We start from the raw sequence: 16575 nt of genomic DNA, 5'->3' as shown, positions 1-16575 counted from the left end.
TAATTTACCATTACTTGCTGTGGCGCATTAGGCATAAAACGCATCAGATAATAGACACAACGCAGTGACAAAACTTCACGTAAGATTGTCAAAGAGCACGGAGAAGGTAAAAGAATTTTTTGAATAACCAGTAGGGCCTACATAAAAGACCAAGACACCAAAGGTTGGCAGTATTCTTTATTGGCAATGCATATCGTAGCCAAACGTATTAAAATAAAATAAACAATAGTAAGAAGAAACCTTTGCTGAGACAATTTTTACGTCCGTACTGAGACCAAGACACCTCTACCCCTCCCCCCTCCCCCCGGGGGACAGACATGTAGACGACTCCTATGATCCACTCCACTGGCGGATGTCAGTAGCGCCCCCTGTGGCAGATATCAAACAGCGGACTGTGTATCGTCACATAGCAGGGAAGTAGGTTGACCCACCAGCACTTGCAATGCATTCAATGTTTGTGTGCTCGTTGGTCGCAGACCAAAGTCCGAATGATATTTCGCTTGATTAGGGAATGGATCAGTTAACCGAAGACTGTCCGAACCGCGGCCTTAGGCAAGCCAGCGCTGGTACTTATCGGGAATATGTAAACCACGTTTAGGACAGAGAACACTCCGAGCACTTCTGCTGTCCATCGCTTGCAGACGAAATTTTCGATTTCAAGAAACCCAACATTTTAGTACAGATTTAGGTATGAAGAAGGCGGTTATTTTCGACATCGGAGGGGTCATCATAACACCACCCCAGTCAGGAATAAGGAGCTATGGAGAGTCGTTAGGTTTGCCCAGGTAAGTCTGCGAGAAGGGTTCTTTGATAATCCCCAAACACATCGGATTAAAATTTCCAACGAAGTTGCAATGAATGATGTTGTTGATTGCTCTGAAGATCGAGCACAGCCTCAGACACTAGAATACGCGATGAAATGATAGGCAACGGACTGGTATTGCCTGACCCCGGTGTCTGACCAGTGTCCAGTGCACTTGACAAGGTGAAAACTGCCGGCTACGACACTGCTGCATGCACTCAATGTATACAGAAAGTCCAAATTCGTCCAAATCCGTATGTAGAGCTATAAGTTTGCAGCTACCTCAGTACCTCGAGCCTCCAGAATCCTTCGACTTCAAGGCAAACTTGTTTAATAGCTTCACAGAAGGGCCCAGTATGAGTCTAGGTTTGCATACACGACAGTGAACACATCTCAGTACCTCGAATTACAACTTGCATTAAATATGAAACATTTTAGGTTATAATGATGATATAAAAATTATCTTATTTGCCAAACACAATGTCAAGGCACTGTAAGCTTAGTGCGACAATGAAGAAACGAAGACCATTATCAACTTTTACTTATGAAGTCTCATACTATAGTATGAGACTACATTGAGTTAATACTTGTTACTGTTGTGTGACAGGTTGCAAGTTTTTTCAAAAGTCGTATCAGGCCTATCTGTTAAAATTGATATTTGTCACGTGTGTCTCCTTTTCAGCTTTGCATTTTTCATTCTTCAGTTGTGTTGGGCTTTTTTTAATTTTTATGTGTAACTGATAATTTTATTTTCCAGACATTTTCTTGAAGCAGTCATGATTAGAGGAAGACCTGACAATGCCTTCTGTAAAATGGAAAGAGGAGAGCTGACAGTGACAGAGGTAGTAACAAATGGAGTTGTTGTTTTCTCAAAGTCAGGGATGTAGAAAATAACCAGCAGCTGGCAAAAACAACCGGCGATCAGCTAAATTTGCCGGCTGTGAAAATTTAGTTCTGGTAAAAAATCACAACATTTTGCACAAACTAACTTGTAGCTGCCTGTACTTTTATTTTTGCTACCTGTAACTAAAATTTACTACATCCCTGAAAGTCTTGACAATAAATAAAATATTCTGTATCTCCACAGACCATCAATAAAATTTACTGTGTATCATTACTCAGAAATGAAACTCACTCAACATATCATTTTTTGTTGAAAGAAATTCACCACAATTTGTCTCTGTCCAAATAAAATTCACTGCATGTCATGCTCTGCTATGCATTTCATTCTTATCGCAAGCTGTAATTGATCTTCCATTCATAACTTTCTTCTAAATGAAACTGTAGACCTTGTCAAGTATGCTGCCACCGAAGTACCTACTGGACTGTACCATTATTTTTTAGGGGTGATCAATGGCTGTTAGGGGCTGAATATAGCCATTAGATGACACCTTTGCCAAAGTTCAACTATGTAATAAGTCATATGTTCTGTCTTCTCAACATTCTAAGTTCAGCAATGTATTAGTTCACTAAATGCTACATGGAGATCGGTTATTTAAAGTCATTAGAACTTTCTTGTGTTCATGCACAACTACGAACTGTGGTACTACTCAATAAAGTTCAGCTACACTAACAAATGCTCCTGTGAGTGTAAAGAAAGGTGCCTAAACAAATAGGTATTATTCTTTCACATCTTTGGAAATAAAAGGCAAATTTTTCAATAGATGGTCACTGGTCTCGTGGCCTTCAGCGATAGTGAAACTGTCCTATGACATTTTTACAATCCTCCAAAGAGAGATACACTATGAAAACAACATCTATTACCACAAGTGCACTACTGCTAAGTCCCATCCTTTCATTAGCATGTGTATTAAGCCCCTCACAACCGTCAGCACCCTTAAAAAATAATGGTTTACTCCGCTGGGTTCTTCTTTGCAGCATACTTGACAGGGTCCAAAACTGTTATATCCCCTTTGCAAAATAAACAATGCTTATCATCCTTTCAGCTCTCCCACTTTGAGAAATGAAATTCAAAGCTCGGCTTGTCTGTATAAATAAAAGATGGGATACATTTTCCCACCATGACCTTGCCATATGGTGAAGGCTGTGTTTTGATTCAGTGACTGATTATCATTATGTGATACTCTTCCATGTATCTTTTGATTTTTAGTTTTACTACTTTTTTCCTCGAGTACTGTTTACCTCCAAACCAAAACAACACAACTCTGGTTCTCTCCTGGTTTCAGTTCTATAGTGAATACAAGAGAGAAGTCTCAGCCGCAATGAAGGAAGCCAATTTGACCATTCCTGAAGAATTTAATCCACACAAGATGTTTTTGTCCATGACTGATACCAAAGTGGTTCCTAGCATGCTACAAGCCCTCTTAGCTCTTAGAAGAAATGGTTTGTATGGCTGTGTTTATGAGATATTATGAAATTTCTGCAAATACAATTTTGGCAATATTTTGGAAAATAGACTTATGGTAGTTGAAAAAGTCAACTGTTTTAACTCGGTGGACATTCCCAGTTTGTACTTGACAATGAGTCAATCAGTGATTGACTGCTAAAATTTCAAACCAAAATGACTCTGTCTGATTGTCAAGCTGTGAAAATTTATTTCAAAGTTTGCCAGTATCATTCTGCAACCTCAGTGCATGATAGGGTTTAGCATATTGATCTGGCAGTATATTATATATTCTGCAACACCTAAATTATGCTTTGCAGAAAGGGAAAAAGAAATTGAGAACAATGTCCGAATGAACAGTTGGAATTTTATGTAGATGTTATCCTCTGTGTTTCTCCAGTTGCTGCAGATGGCAAAATTCAAAATTTTGGATGCGTTCTTTGAAATTGAGCGTCAACTTCAAGACTATATCATTGATGGTTTTGCAGTAGTAATGGACCATCTGATTAATTAGAAGATTCTTGTTGTTTCAGACGTTGTGAAAAGATGTTACAATAAGGGTTTTGGTTTTATTAATTGTGGTAGGTACAGAAACATAGAAACAAAAAGAAGGTTAAATTTAAATTTTAATCTTTATCCATTGTTTTTCATCAATAGGACTGAAGACTTGTATTTTGACCAATAATTACATCAATGATATCCCAGACAGGCCAGAGAATTCTAGTTTCATGGTAGTACTCAGACACTATGCTGATCACATCATTGAGTCATGCAGAGTAGGAATGAGAAAACCATCACCTGAAATTTACAAGTTGGCATGTGATGCTATAGGTGTGGCGCCCTCAGAGGTGAGCAAAGAGAGAACAATTATATGCGTTTCGAAGATTAGCATATAATTACTGTCTATTTGTCACAAAAGAGAATTCCTTGAATTTGGGCTTAGTGTTGAATGCGTATGTATTGGTATGAAGCTCTTTTGTACTCAGTCTTGGTCGAAACTCCACAATATTAGCACCCGCTTTTTTTTTCTAAATCTTGTAATACAGTTTTATAGGTCTTTTAAGTCAGCTATCTTTTGACAATTCAATGTAAGAGGGAATTGTGTATGATATGTCTGATTTTATTTGCAAAGCTAGAGGAAAACATTTTTCCATCATAAATCCATTGTTCATTGCCTTTCCTCATCATACAACAATATTAACTAATATTTATTCACACACACACACACACACACACACACATACATAGTAGACTGAAGATGAATATATACAACACGCTAGTCATAAAACGTGGGCAAAAAATTAAGAATTTGTGACAGAATAGTGGTTTGCAAGTTATATCTGTTCAAAGGTCTATGATATCAAGGTTTTACCAGGTTATATTATCTTTAAAAAAATACTAAATGTAAAACGTTTGGCATTCTGAAGGATCTAGGATTTTGACCATCAGTTCCATAAAGTTTAAACAACTGCATTTAGAGTGAACTTTGACCTTTTCACATCAGGTCCTGTACCAGTGAATAGCTCTATAATCACCAGTGTTAACTGGGTTTTGGCTAAAGCATGGTGGGTGAAAATGTTAAACCTCTAAAGGGTGGTAATTCTGAGTTACAATATGGTATGTGAAAGAGAAGCATTGAGGATATGAAGTCAGAATGTCAATTTTAATATCATCTTTATTCACTTAACCTCTGTTTGTGTAGGCAGTATTTCTAGATGATATTGGTTTAAATCTGAAGCCAGCTAGAGCAATGGGAATACACACCATCAGGGTATCAGATCCAACTACTGCACTCCAAGAACTACAGAAAGTCACACAGGTCAATGTGAGTATATCATAAGGTATTTAAAAAATGAACCTAGCCATTGCCCTGGCTGACTTTCTGATGGTTTACAACTGCAATATCCAATTGAACCACAAGCGTTCTTGTAGAGAACCAGCATATATCACTATGTTAATATTGTTTTCTGGCTACTGTAATTTCTGATGATGAGTGGAAAATGTGCATTCACTTATATAATGGCAACAATACGTTACCTTAACAATTGTCTTGAATGTAGTGGCAGTCTGGTAATTATACCATATATTTATTGTCCTGATGTCGTCCTTTTGACAAATATTCTCTGTCAGGAAAACTTTACCTTATAACACTCTCTGACCATTATCGTGTACTGATAAGAAAATACACAAATATCAGCTACCATTACAGAAATTATATTTTATCCACAAACCCTCTGAATTTCCTGTTTACATCCTCCAGTTTTTGACAAATGCAGTTTTTATTCATCCGTATGAAAGGTTGAGGGTCGATAGATAAACCATAAACCCTGGATGCCTTTGGAAATGGTCAAGTTAAAATGTAACAGGACTATTATGGATAGGGCAAATTTTATTGTCTCATTAATCACTGGGCTAATGACTGAGAATTAATGTAGGTGCGGTCCCTCCACCGCTCATTGGAGTGATTGGGTTAAATGTCAGTCAATTCATTAGCTTCTCAATGGTATGCTTTAATCATAATCTGGCTTTTATAATGCAGGCTTTCTCGTAAAAACTGTATGCAAGTAGTACTGTAGGGAGCAACTTTGTTGTGTGACAAATGTATGCTTACAAAAATATCACATGAGAACTCAACGTTTTGTCACAACTTTTATGTTTTGCTGAATCAGGTGTTCGAAGAGCAAGCACCAGTGGCAGCCAATCCAGACATGCTGTGTCACTCTTACATCAATACTAGGGTGAGTTGCTCTTGCTTTTCTACATACATAATGTCATTTTTTCAGAAGTACAAGTGCACTGACTGTTGGATGTATTTCATGAACAGACATACAATATGACAGACTGGTAAATATGTTTTCAGAGACAAATCATAGAGCTGCATAATGTAATAGACAGGGAGATATCTACTTACCTGAGAACATAAAAAGTAAGTGACAAAGAGGGTTATAAAGATGAAAAGAGATTATTGAAAAGGGCTTTCAGGGGATCACACCAGTCTATCAAATTCTCCAAATTCTAAGAATTAAGATACAAATACCGGTATATATTTCTTGCATGTCCTGCTCCAGGATGGTCTGCGTATACACTTTGTGGAAATTGGTGAAGGACCAGCAGTTATCTGTTGCCATGGTTTCCCAGAGTCTTGGTACTCATGGAGATATCAGGTAAGTACAGAAAAATGCTAGATTCCTTCTCTTATGGTTTGAATTTGAAATGTCATATGGTGTGTGCTTGAATCGCCAGTACTTGGATAAAATGTGAAATGTAGTTTTAGTGGTGAGACATTACCTTGTAGGAAACAACAAACTAATTTGACGAGTGTTTTTTGTATGTTTAATTTGCATCAGATAGAATAAATGAGAAATGATAGTAAGTGTTATGTTTGAGATACATCATACTGGTATAATCAGAGGATTACATTACGTTATGCACATGTTATGAAGTGATGCTATCAAAATGGGATAATGCATAGAACTCATAGGTTATGGTAACCTGCTATAACTGTAAAATATCACTGTGGTCAGGCTACAAATTAAAAATCACATTTTATTTCATTTGACAGGACATTCTGCCAAAAATATCTTTTATTAAATAAGCTTCATTGTAATATTAATTATGTGGCATAATCACCAAGTATAGCATCATTTTGAGTGAAATTTTAATAGTAAGATCACTTTTATAGTAGAGGAATCTAGATTGTAATGAAGAATAAATTCCATACAACTGTATCTATTTCTTGCTGAACTGTCGAGTCAGGGTGTTTTGTCACAGTATATTTCACAGATTATGTCTTCAAAAGAGCAGAAATGTCAAATATTACGTTTTTCTGATGTTACCTTTGTTCTAATTCAGATTCCAGCATTAGCCCTTGCAGGTTACAGAGTGATAGTACCAGATATGAGAGGATATGGAGACTCATCAAGTCCACCAGGTACAAAATGTAGAAACCTTGTCAATTATAAACACAACAACCTTTGATGTTGGAAGTATCTGTTACCCAGATACAGAGAACAATTTCAACCATAAGGTCATCAGACTCTGCACAACATTACATTACATTAAACCAATACACAAGAAACCAGGGATGTGAAAATACACTGTACATGGTATTATAATGGCTTACATGCAGAATACAAATTTAAAATGTTAAAGTTCTTACCAGTAGAGAGAACAACACTTTTCCTTTTAGATAAATCAGCTTTATTTTAAAGTGATTTTGTAAGCAAAAAAGAAAGGCATGAGCAAATAATAAATGATATCCTTGGATATCTCCCACTTGCATGTTATAGGAGGTTTTGTATAAATTTGGTTCCAAGCTTAAGTTAATACTCAACTTTTTTTATCTCCTTTCCAGAAATTGAACAATATTCACATGAGAAGATTTGTGGTGTAAGTATCAACATTCATTGATCTGGTCACTAATATTAAATCAATTCCACTCAACCTGCTGTCAAAATCTCCAAGAAACAACTTTCAAAGACAGCTTTATCAAAAACTGTCAACAATTCAATCAGAATAAAGCAATATTGATTGTAAGATTTTCCATGACATTGTCAGGAAATTTGATTATCACCCACTAAACAGCTGTGATACATTCACAAGTCTTCTTATAGTTGTAGAAAATTCCTTCTGTTTTGATATTTCCTTTAGTTCATCATTTGCAACGTATTTACTCAAAATCAACCTTCTTAAAAAAAACTTTGTGTCGTTTTGCTTACAGGACTTAATTGATCTGCTGGACACACTGGTAATGTAAACTGTTAGCAGTTCAGTAACATGATAAAAAAAAAGAAGAAACAAATGATAAAAATGATGAGAGGGAGATAGTTTGTGAATGAATGAATGAATAAAGATGTGAAAGGGGGCATCAGTGTTTCATCCAGGGTGACATCAAAGGGAGGGGGGATTTTCCTCCTTTGTCAGATCATTTGGGGGAATTCCACCCCATTTGTGTGTTCTATTTATATCTCTGAGGTGTGACTGAGATAATTTCATTGGGCACTGGTCCCATCTTGACAAATTGCTAACGGTGCCAACATGTCAACAGAGGGTGAATCACCCATCACCCTGTCTACATGAAACGCTGAGGCATGTTGGAGGTAAGGGAGGGCCAGCATGATGTGGGAAACATGACTTAGTAAAACTTAAAGAGAAAGGAAATAAATTGGAAAAGAAAACATTTTCAGTCAGAGGCATTTCAATTGAGTTCTAGATGTAGATTTATTGTAGGAATGTTTATCAGATTCAGCATAATATGATCCTTTCACAGAATGCCTAATAATTGCACATGAGATGACTGTATTAAATCACTACTTACTTTCTCCTAATAGCTGATATCTGTAAATATATCATACCAGTATATTGATGGTGCAAATGCAGTGATTTGATTGGCCCAGGTGTGAAAAAAAAAATGTGGTATATTTGTGATATAATACAGTTGGCACATGCGTGAGCTCTTGGCAAGACCAAAAATTCTTCTTTGACATTCCATGCCAGAATTTCAATAGACTGTTATGATATAATAGCTAGCCAGTTCTCTTCATGTATGCACTCGCTATCGCTCTTGCAGATATGTCATGTCAAAATCTTGTGGTATGCCATCGCTGGATGTGCTTTATTGCTTAAACATCATATGAATGAAAGTTTAATTAAGAATGCATGAAAACAGTAGTAGAAAGTGAATGTGCAGGTAATTGGCAAAACTTTGCCCCAAGCTTTTGATCCAAAACGGTATCAGCTACTAGGGCTTAATGTTCTTGATCTCATTATCAACTTTGGCATCAATATGTAGGTATACACAAAGGCTGCACCGTTTCATGCTATTGACAAGTCAGAACAACAATGAAAGTAACAAACTGAATCACTGTCACCTTTTGCAGGGAATTTCTAATGCAACCTTCATTGGTCATGACTGGGGTGGCGCTATTGTCTGGAATATGGGATTATTCTATCCTGACAGGACAAGGTTAGTGATACTGCATGTGTGTGTATATACTGGTATACAGACAGATGAATAGATAGTAGGTACATAGGTAGTACACAGAAAGTTATTTATTAAGAGAGGTGTTTAAAAACTTGTCCAGGATCTTGACAATCCGTCAGACCTTTTTTGTGTTTAACTTTCTTTTTTCCAGAGCTGTGGCTGGTATAAACACGCCATTTTTCCCAGTACATCCTGAGGTCAATCCCTTTGAAAAGATGAAAAAGAAGCCTGGTGTCTTTGACTATCAACTGTACTACCAAGATCCAGTGAGTGCCACCATTTGACAGTTTACGGCTGAAAATAATAATAATAATAATAACTTTATTTCGAGAGCCAGCTCAGAGAAGGAAAGTATAAAAAATAACAACAACAAAAGTTACAATCAATTGAAACAAAAAAAAGTCACAGCAAACCAAGTAAAATGCCAAAATAGCAATACGACAAAAATGGGAAACCAAAGTAAATGATTAAAATACTGTGGACATCACCCTTTTCCACCATTTACTCTCTCTTCTAATATAATCAGACATGACTGCACTTATCAAGGTATTACTACTCCTGTTAAGTCTAATGTAAAAACGAGCCCTCATAGCCCGCTGCTTACTGTCAAATGTCGAAATGCAGTTCTGCACAAAAGTATCACTAATGCTTATTCGGTTTCTGATATTTAACAAAATTCTGAAAGAATTATTATACGCAACACGAACATCACTCATATTCTGTTTGGTGTAAGCACTCCATAAATGTGAACAATACATTGAAGAACAATAACTTTGAAAGAGGGTAAACTTAACTTTAGTGGAACATTTACAAAATTTACGGATCAATAAATTCGCTTTAGAGTACAAAGACCTCAATTGTCGCCTGATATCATCATTGTCATCACCCGATGAATTCAGAATTACACCCAAATAACAGTGTTTGTCGACAAATTTCAGAATGGTGTCATTTAGGTAGACATTGGGAAAACGTGAGATTTTACAACGTAGTGGTTTAACCAACAAACATTTCGATTTTTTAGCATTAAAGACAATGTCATTATTAGCTGCAAAGCTACAACAATGTTTGATGAGTACATTTAGTCCTTTAATCGAAGGACAGATAAGGACAATATCGTCTGCATACAACAGATGATTTACACATTTTCCAGCAAGGAACACCCGTTTTGGAAGAGTCTAGCTGATTACTAAGATTGTCCACATATACTGCAAAAAGCCAAGGTGAGAGAATACCTCCCTGTCTGACACCATTATACACTGGGAAAGGGTCAGATAAAATATGACCCCATCGAATACGAAATTCCTGGTGTCTGTACCAGTACAATAACAATCTAATTAAATACATTGGAACAGATCTATTGATCAGTTTATGGAATAATGTCCAATGGTTAATTCTATCAAATGCCTTTGTGGCATCAAGAAAACACAGAACCACGGGACTGTTATGCCGGTTATAAAAGTCAATAACTTCTTTTAGAAGGAAAATACACATATCTGTTGAATGATTTTCTTTAAAGCCGAATTGATGGTCACTTGTAGTAAGATGATGCTTGCACCTCTCCAACATGATAATTTCGTATAATTTGGAAATAGACGTAGTGATGGCGATAGGTCGATAATTAAAAAATTGAAAAGTAATTAATGATTAGAATTGAGCTTGCCAATGAATCTAAGAATGTATCTGCAGGATTAAAGTTGAACTGCTAATAGCATATACGCATTGTGATCATGAAAGAAACAAACTTGACACCATTTACTTGAATGCACAACACATGATAGCTGACATTTTGTTGTTGTAATCTTTGTTTTCTCTATCACATGATTAGTTTCTGAAAATGGCAGGAAATCTAAAATATTAAAACTTTTGAATTTACATGCCACTTTCAACTCTTATGACAGTTATACACTTTTTAGTCTTCAATGGGTCCTTTTCAAAGAAAACTCTTGGAAAACTGAGGATATTTTGAGATTGATTTATTACACATTTGCATCATGGCTTCACTATGCTCATATGAATGTCCTTGATTGACTGATCTTTTGGTCTGCTCACTTAAATTACTTCTACAGGGTGTTGCCGAAGCAGAGTTGGAGAAGAACATTGATAGAACCTTGAAGATATTCTATCATGTATCCATCTTCGGTAAGGTCAGTAAGCTTTCAATTTTTAAAACAGTTATCAATTTGCAGTCTCTAGATGTAGTTTGTTAAGCAGGCAACAAAGCCAATATTGCAAGCTTTTTCAATACATTGAGCTACTAAGTTTACCAGTGTTAGTTACCAGTAGGTAGAATACTTATTTCATTGCCAAATTTACTCTGAATTTGCTGTAATAATTCAAGTGGACATTTTTACTCAGTGTCCTTAATGCAAATACTTCTTTGACACTTTGTCATAGAGTAAAGAAAACACAACAGGACAAGTCAAAGATAAACCATCTACAGCTAATGTCACTGCAAGAGGTAAAGTTGCATTATATACCAGTAGATAAGTTCCTTTTTATGACTCTTCTACTATATCATTTGCTCGTCAACCTGAATAAAAAATATATAAGAGTTTGTTCTCGGTGTCCTGCCTCCAGGAAGTCAGATATACTCAAGAAACTTTTTTATCTCTGTGGTCCATGAAATAGAACTCTGTAAATTCATGTATTACTTTGCAAAATATCGAATTTAGTTTAAAATAGGCAGGTTTGAAAAGTTATAGTAGGTCAGATAATAAGTGAAATGTTCAAGAAGGGTTGGATCAAATTACTGCCATGTGTGGGAAAGTGTTGATTGTACCATACAGTAGAATTAATATATGCATCTCACACCCCTGAAATCATGAGATGTGAGGATAAAGAAATTATTTAACAAAAATATCAATAATTGTTACCTCATAGTGCTTACCTTTCAATACATACTATGGCAATATTTCCCAAAATGTCTGTTGACCATTGAACATGATGTTTTTGCTTCATTGTTCATTTCGCACCACACATTACTGAGTAATAGATGGAGGATATGTCTTAAGTATCCCTTGCCAGACAACTCATTTTGCCTTGTCTCTTCCTCAGGTGGTATTCTAGTCGGGTTGCCAGAGAAACCAGAGTGTCCCACCCTCATGACACAGTCTGAAATTGATTACTATGTCAAGCAGTTTAAGAAAACTGGATTTAAGTAAGACAACATTTTTCTAGTATCTCGGCTGTGATATCTTTAAACCTCTGTCTTTATGTTCAAAATTTTGATTGCCTTCAACTTAATGCATAAGCATAGCACTCACACTGTCATGACAAATCAATACCAGCAATAAGGAATAGTGCTACAAACATGACCTCAACCATCTTGATTTTTCAATGGTTGCCCAGTGGGAGCAGAAAAGATCATATATATTGTGTCATATCTTTAAAAGGTTACTGTACACTGCCTTTTAGATGTAAATATTTGAAAAAAAAAATGTGAAGGTCAAATTTTTCCTCTAGAAAGAAAAATGACCTGTTATCTCTTCTTGCATTACTGTAAACACGGACAAAAGGGAAGCTACAAAAGGACATAAAGTACAACAACCATTGTATAACAGAAAGGCTGGCCAAAAACTGGCTAAATATTGTGTGGACTGAAAATTTCACGAAAATATTTCAGACCTGCTTATGTCAAACAAATATTGACATGACATAATACTGGAAAGAGTGTGCACATGAAAATTGGTAAACATGGACACACACACACACACACACACACACACACACACACATATATATATATATATATATATATATATATATATATATATATATATATATATTGTTAATTTCTCAGGTTGCATGTATATAATTTTCCAATACTGTTTGTGACAGTTTACCATTTGTATCCTATTACAGAGGTCCTTTAAATTGGTATCGTAATATAGAAACTAATTGGAAATGGCGGTCAAAAATTTCTGAAAGGAAGGTAAGTCTTAAAATGTCTTGCATGTCAGTGAACAGCATGAACAGCAGTAATCTTGTGACTTATTAAGTGAGTGTATGTTGCAATGTAACAGTGATTTAAACATCATTTGCATAAAGAACCACACTTTATAAGAAGTCATTTCATTGGCTCTTCCCTTGAAGATGAAAGGGAGAAACTGATAGGAATGGTAGCTATGAATTTATGGAAAATATTGGGCTGATCCTTGCAACACAATTGACAAAGAAGATGCATCACTTTGTGAGATATTCTAGATATTTATTGACACTTTAGAGATTGCTTATCATACACATCATTGCATTCATTGCAGTTCTCCCTTCTGATAGGTTGTATGTATATTTGCTACCACACCACTGACAGATTATCAGCAGAAATTAAACATCATAAGCATTTCGCTGTCTTGCCCGCCATTAAAAAGTTCACAGGCTTTTAAAATCCTGCGATTGTTTTTTATCAAAAATAGGTTACGGCTCCTTCCTTGATGGTGACAGCCAGCTATGATGCAGTCTTAACACCACGTTCAAGCAGGTACATGGATCAGTGGGTAAGGAAATTTTCTTTTGAATTGCTTATGTACACATACCTGTATTTGATTTGTTAGTACAATTTTTATGTGACTGCAGTGGTGGCGCCCTCAGACAACTGTATGACATTTGCTTTTCTTTTCCTCAGTTGCTTTGCAACCTTTAGAACAAGAATCAACCAACCACTGGGGCCATGTGGGGAAAACATTCACTGAGTGCACTGTCATGTTGTTTGCACAATGCAAGTAATACTATGATGATTTTATTCTTTTTTACAGGTTCCAAATCTAACCAGGGCTAACATAGATTGTGGGCACTGGACTCAAATGGAAAAGTAAGCTTTTATTTCTATGTTGGTTAAGAAATTTGTTTGTCTTTTTGGCAGAAAAAAAGAACATTACCACATAATTATCAAGAAATCATTACTAATGAACACAAATTATGTTCAATATCGCCATCATATCGATGGATTCTGTCGTAATGAGCCAATCAACATGCAGCAAAGCTGTAATTTTTGTCTCAATGAGACAAAATACGCAAGAGACACTCAATCAAAATAAATTACCCATCTGCCGCAAATTTCATCAAACTTTCATCCTAGAACTCATGGTAAACATTGTATCACGCTCCAATCATGTTCTTAAGATATTGTATCATTTTTCAGGCCCAGAGAGCTGAACCAGATCCTTGCTGACTGGTTGGACAAAGTACACAAGAGATCCAGCAATCCAATGAAGTCCATGCTGTAGTTGTTTGATATCATCAATGAAGCCAGCATTAATTTAAGGTAGAATGCTACTCGGGGACAGATATTCAGACTCAAATGTTTAAAATTTCTGATCTACTTGTATGGGCTCATTTTATTTTACAATCTTTTTTTATGAAAATAAAGAAAACAATTGCTATGAATTCAACTTCTAGGACATTAACCATTTTGGATTTCAAATATAAGAAAATATCTGGTAATTTGTTTATGTGGCATAAAAATTTGCATATTGACCCCTGACCCAATGTGTCAATACAAGACCAGAAGTTGCATGGTTGTCCATGACACATGTACAGCAATGATCAATGTTCCATGCTCAAATATTAGCACGTATGGATTGTACTTGTACCTACAAAGCTAGGCACTTGTCACAACGACCAAGAAATCGTCGACAAAGAGAATGGATAGAAGAAAAATATAATGATTTTATTTTCTGAATCGCATTATAAAAATACCTCACTAATACCCCAAGCAAGACTGATTCAAAGACTGCAGAAATAAACAGCCTGAAATTTCAAAATTTCCCCTTGTTAGAAAAGATATCTATGAGATTCTACCTTCAATATCATACCCTTTCAGCATTCAGCCAAAAATAAAACTTTCCTGACAACGAAATACCATGTAATGACCTTGACCTGTGACATGTTAGATCATTCTTTTCTGTAGATGGGCATGGCTCAGATGGGTGCAAAGGATTGTTTGTCACTGGATGTTTTACTCAAATGCATGTTCAGAAACCCAGATCGGGTTCATGTTCTCAGGTTGCTGTCAAAATAATTACAGGTTGTAAACATTTGTAAAGTTTAACAATTCTTTAATCACTATGTAATAAAATAATGTGAAATGTAAGATATCTTTGTCTTCTGCAGTATTTGTGTAATTTTTTTGTTCTTTTTAGTAAATTTTCACAGAGCGTAATTAGTCATGATTCACTGTTAGTATGAATGCTTTGATTTGATACAGAATGACAATGGCAAGATAGTCTGTGGCAAATGATATAATATATTGCATGAATCTTTGTAAGAACTCAAGTATTTCTCTATCTTGTGTTGTCAATTGAAAAATGCCCTTTTTTCGAAAATTATTGCACAATTGTATCACTATTGCCATATGAATGCCATGACGGCTACAGGTTTGTCATCAGCCTATCACCAGACTTCTGATGAACTTTATCCAGCCAGTCAATCAAGATTTTATTGAGTTCCCTTGGTCTGGAAAAAATCAAAATTATTCTGAAGTTATACTCCTGTTCAAGAAAGACATTGCTTAGTTATGATCATTAAATCCAAGACATTTCATGCAATTTTGTTATCCATGTACAATGGGTTACTTTTGTGTGAAGTTCCATGTTCTGCACATTGTTATTTTGGCAAACACAAGCTGTTTGCTTCTAACACTTGTGTTGTCTCATACAGCTATTGAATGCACAGATGTACTGTTCCAACACAGAGTATAGCCAGGTGATTTGGAATCCCCAATAATATTTGCCGATATGTCAACTTTAACAAACTTGTATATCAGCCACATCATATGGAATGATGTGGTACATGTATACCGGTATTTACCCATCACCTGTGAAAATGACATTGTCAATAGATAAAAAAGTTTTCTGTTACTACTGGTAAACTATTGCCAAATTTTCAGGGATGTTGATCCCATTTACCATAAACCCTGCCATCAAAAGTCTTTCAATAACAAAGAGATAAGCAAGGCACTTGATGATAGACCTTCAGAAAATTTTGATTTTCAGTGGAGTAAATAGGCATTGGTCAGTGTAAAATGTACTTTGAGATGTTAATGAGGATTCATTCAAATGTATCCAGCAATCATATTTCAAGAGGACTGCACCATTTTGATGACAGACGTACTGGGCAATATGTTTGAACTGAAATCACTTACCTCTCTGTCTGAATCCAGTGTCCACAGTCTAAATTTGCTCTTGTCAGATTTGGAACCTGGGAAAAGAGTAGCAGTTAGTGAGTTAGTCATACACAGCTATATTGTCCTGCATGAATGATGTTATGATTATCATTGTAAAGATTTGAAAAATTCATCTGTGCAAAAGGAAAATATAATAAATTGGGTAAGAGTGAATCTGAATAAATTTCTGGAAGTGCGTTTAGAGACATTGAAAGATGTCCATATTTTCAGAAACTTGAAATTAAGCTCAGATAAAATAGATTGCATACAACCATAGCATATATATA

General features: G+C 35.7%; 2 protein-coding genes across 2 annotated transcripts in view; one reads left to right on the top strand and one right to left on the bottom strand.

Annotated features, from left to right (window-relative positions):
* Positions 1 to 394: 394 nt before the first annotated feature.
* LOC139132008 (bifunctional epoxide hydrolase 2-like) lies at positions 395 to 15221 on the top strand. Its single transcript, XM_070698362.1, has 19 exons — positions 395 to 785; positions 1560 to 1644; positions 2989 to 3145; positions 3804 to 3994; positions 4849 to 4971; positions 5816 to 5884; positions 6215 to 6310; positions 6999 to 7077; positions 7501 to 7535; positions 7867 to 7893; positions 9026 to 9111; positions 9281 to 9395; positions 11196 to 11273; positions 11524 to 11587; positions 12184 to 12286; positions 12991 to 13060; positions 13542 to 13622; positions 13881 to 13936; positions 14267 to 15221. Exons 1-19 carry the CDS (start codon positions 691 to 693, stop codon positions 14349 to 14351), a joined length of 1695 nt encoding a protein of 564 aa, XP_070554463.1. The 5' UTR covers positions 395 to 690; the 3' UTR covers positions 14352 to 15221.
* Positions 14774 to 16575, bottom strand: part of LOC139132007 (bifunctional epoxide hydrolase 2-like) — a 20955-nt gene continuing 19153 nt past the window's right edge. Inside the window, exons 18-19 of the mRNA XM_070698360.1 lie at positions 16268 to 16323; positions 14774 to 15579 (exon numbers count right to left, since the gene is read on the bottom strand). Of these exons, the coding sequence (XP_070554461.1) occupies positions 15495 to 15579; positions 16268 to 16323 (141 nt within the window). The 3' untranslated portion in view covers positions 14774 to 15494. The remainder of the gene's footprint in view (positions 15580 to 16267; positions 16324 to 16575) is intronic.

Source organism: Ptychodera flava, chromosome 4, assembly GCF_041260155.1.
Source record: "Ptychodera flava strain L36383 chromosome 4, AS_Pfla_20210202, whole genome shotgun sequence".
NCBI lineage: Eukaryota > Metazoa > Hemichordata > Enteropneusta > Ptychoderidae > Ptychodera > Ptychodera flava.
The sequence above is the reverse complement of the archived record's forward strand: the minus strand, read 5'-3'. Positions and strand labels throughout refer to the sequence as shown.

Coding starts and splice junctions, on each gene's coding strand:
- LOC139132008 (XM_070698362.1), top strand. CDS start 691: ATGAAGAAGGCGGTTATTTTCGACATCGGAGGGGTCATCATAACACCA. Junction 7,894..9,025: donor TTGATCTGCTGGACACACTG/GTAATGTAAACT, acceptor CACCTTTTGCAG/GGAATTTCTAATGCAACCTT. Junction 12,287..12,990: donor TTTAAGAAAACTGGATTTAA/GTAAGACAACAT, acceptor ATCCTATTACAG/AGGTCCTTTAAATTGGTATC.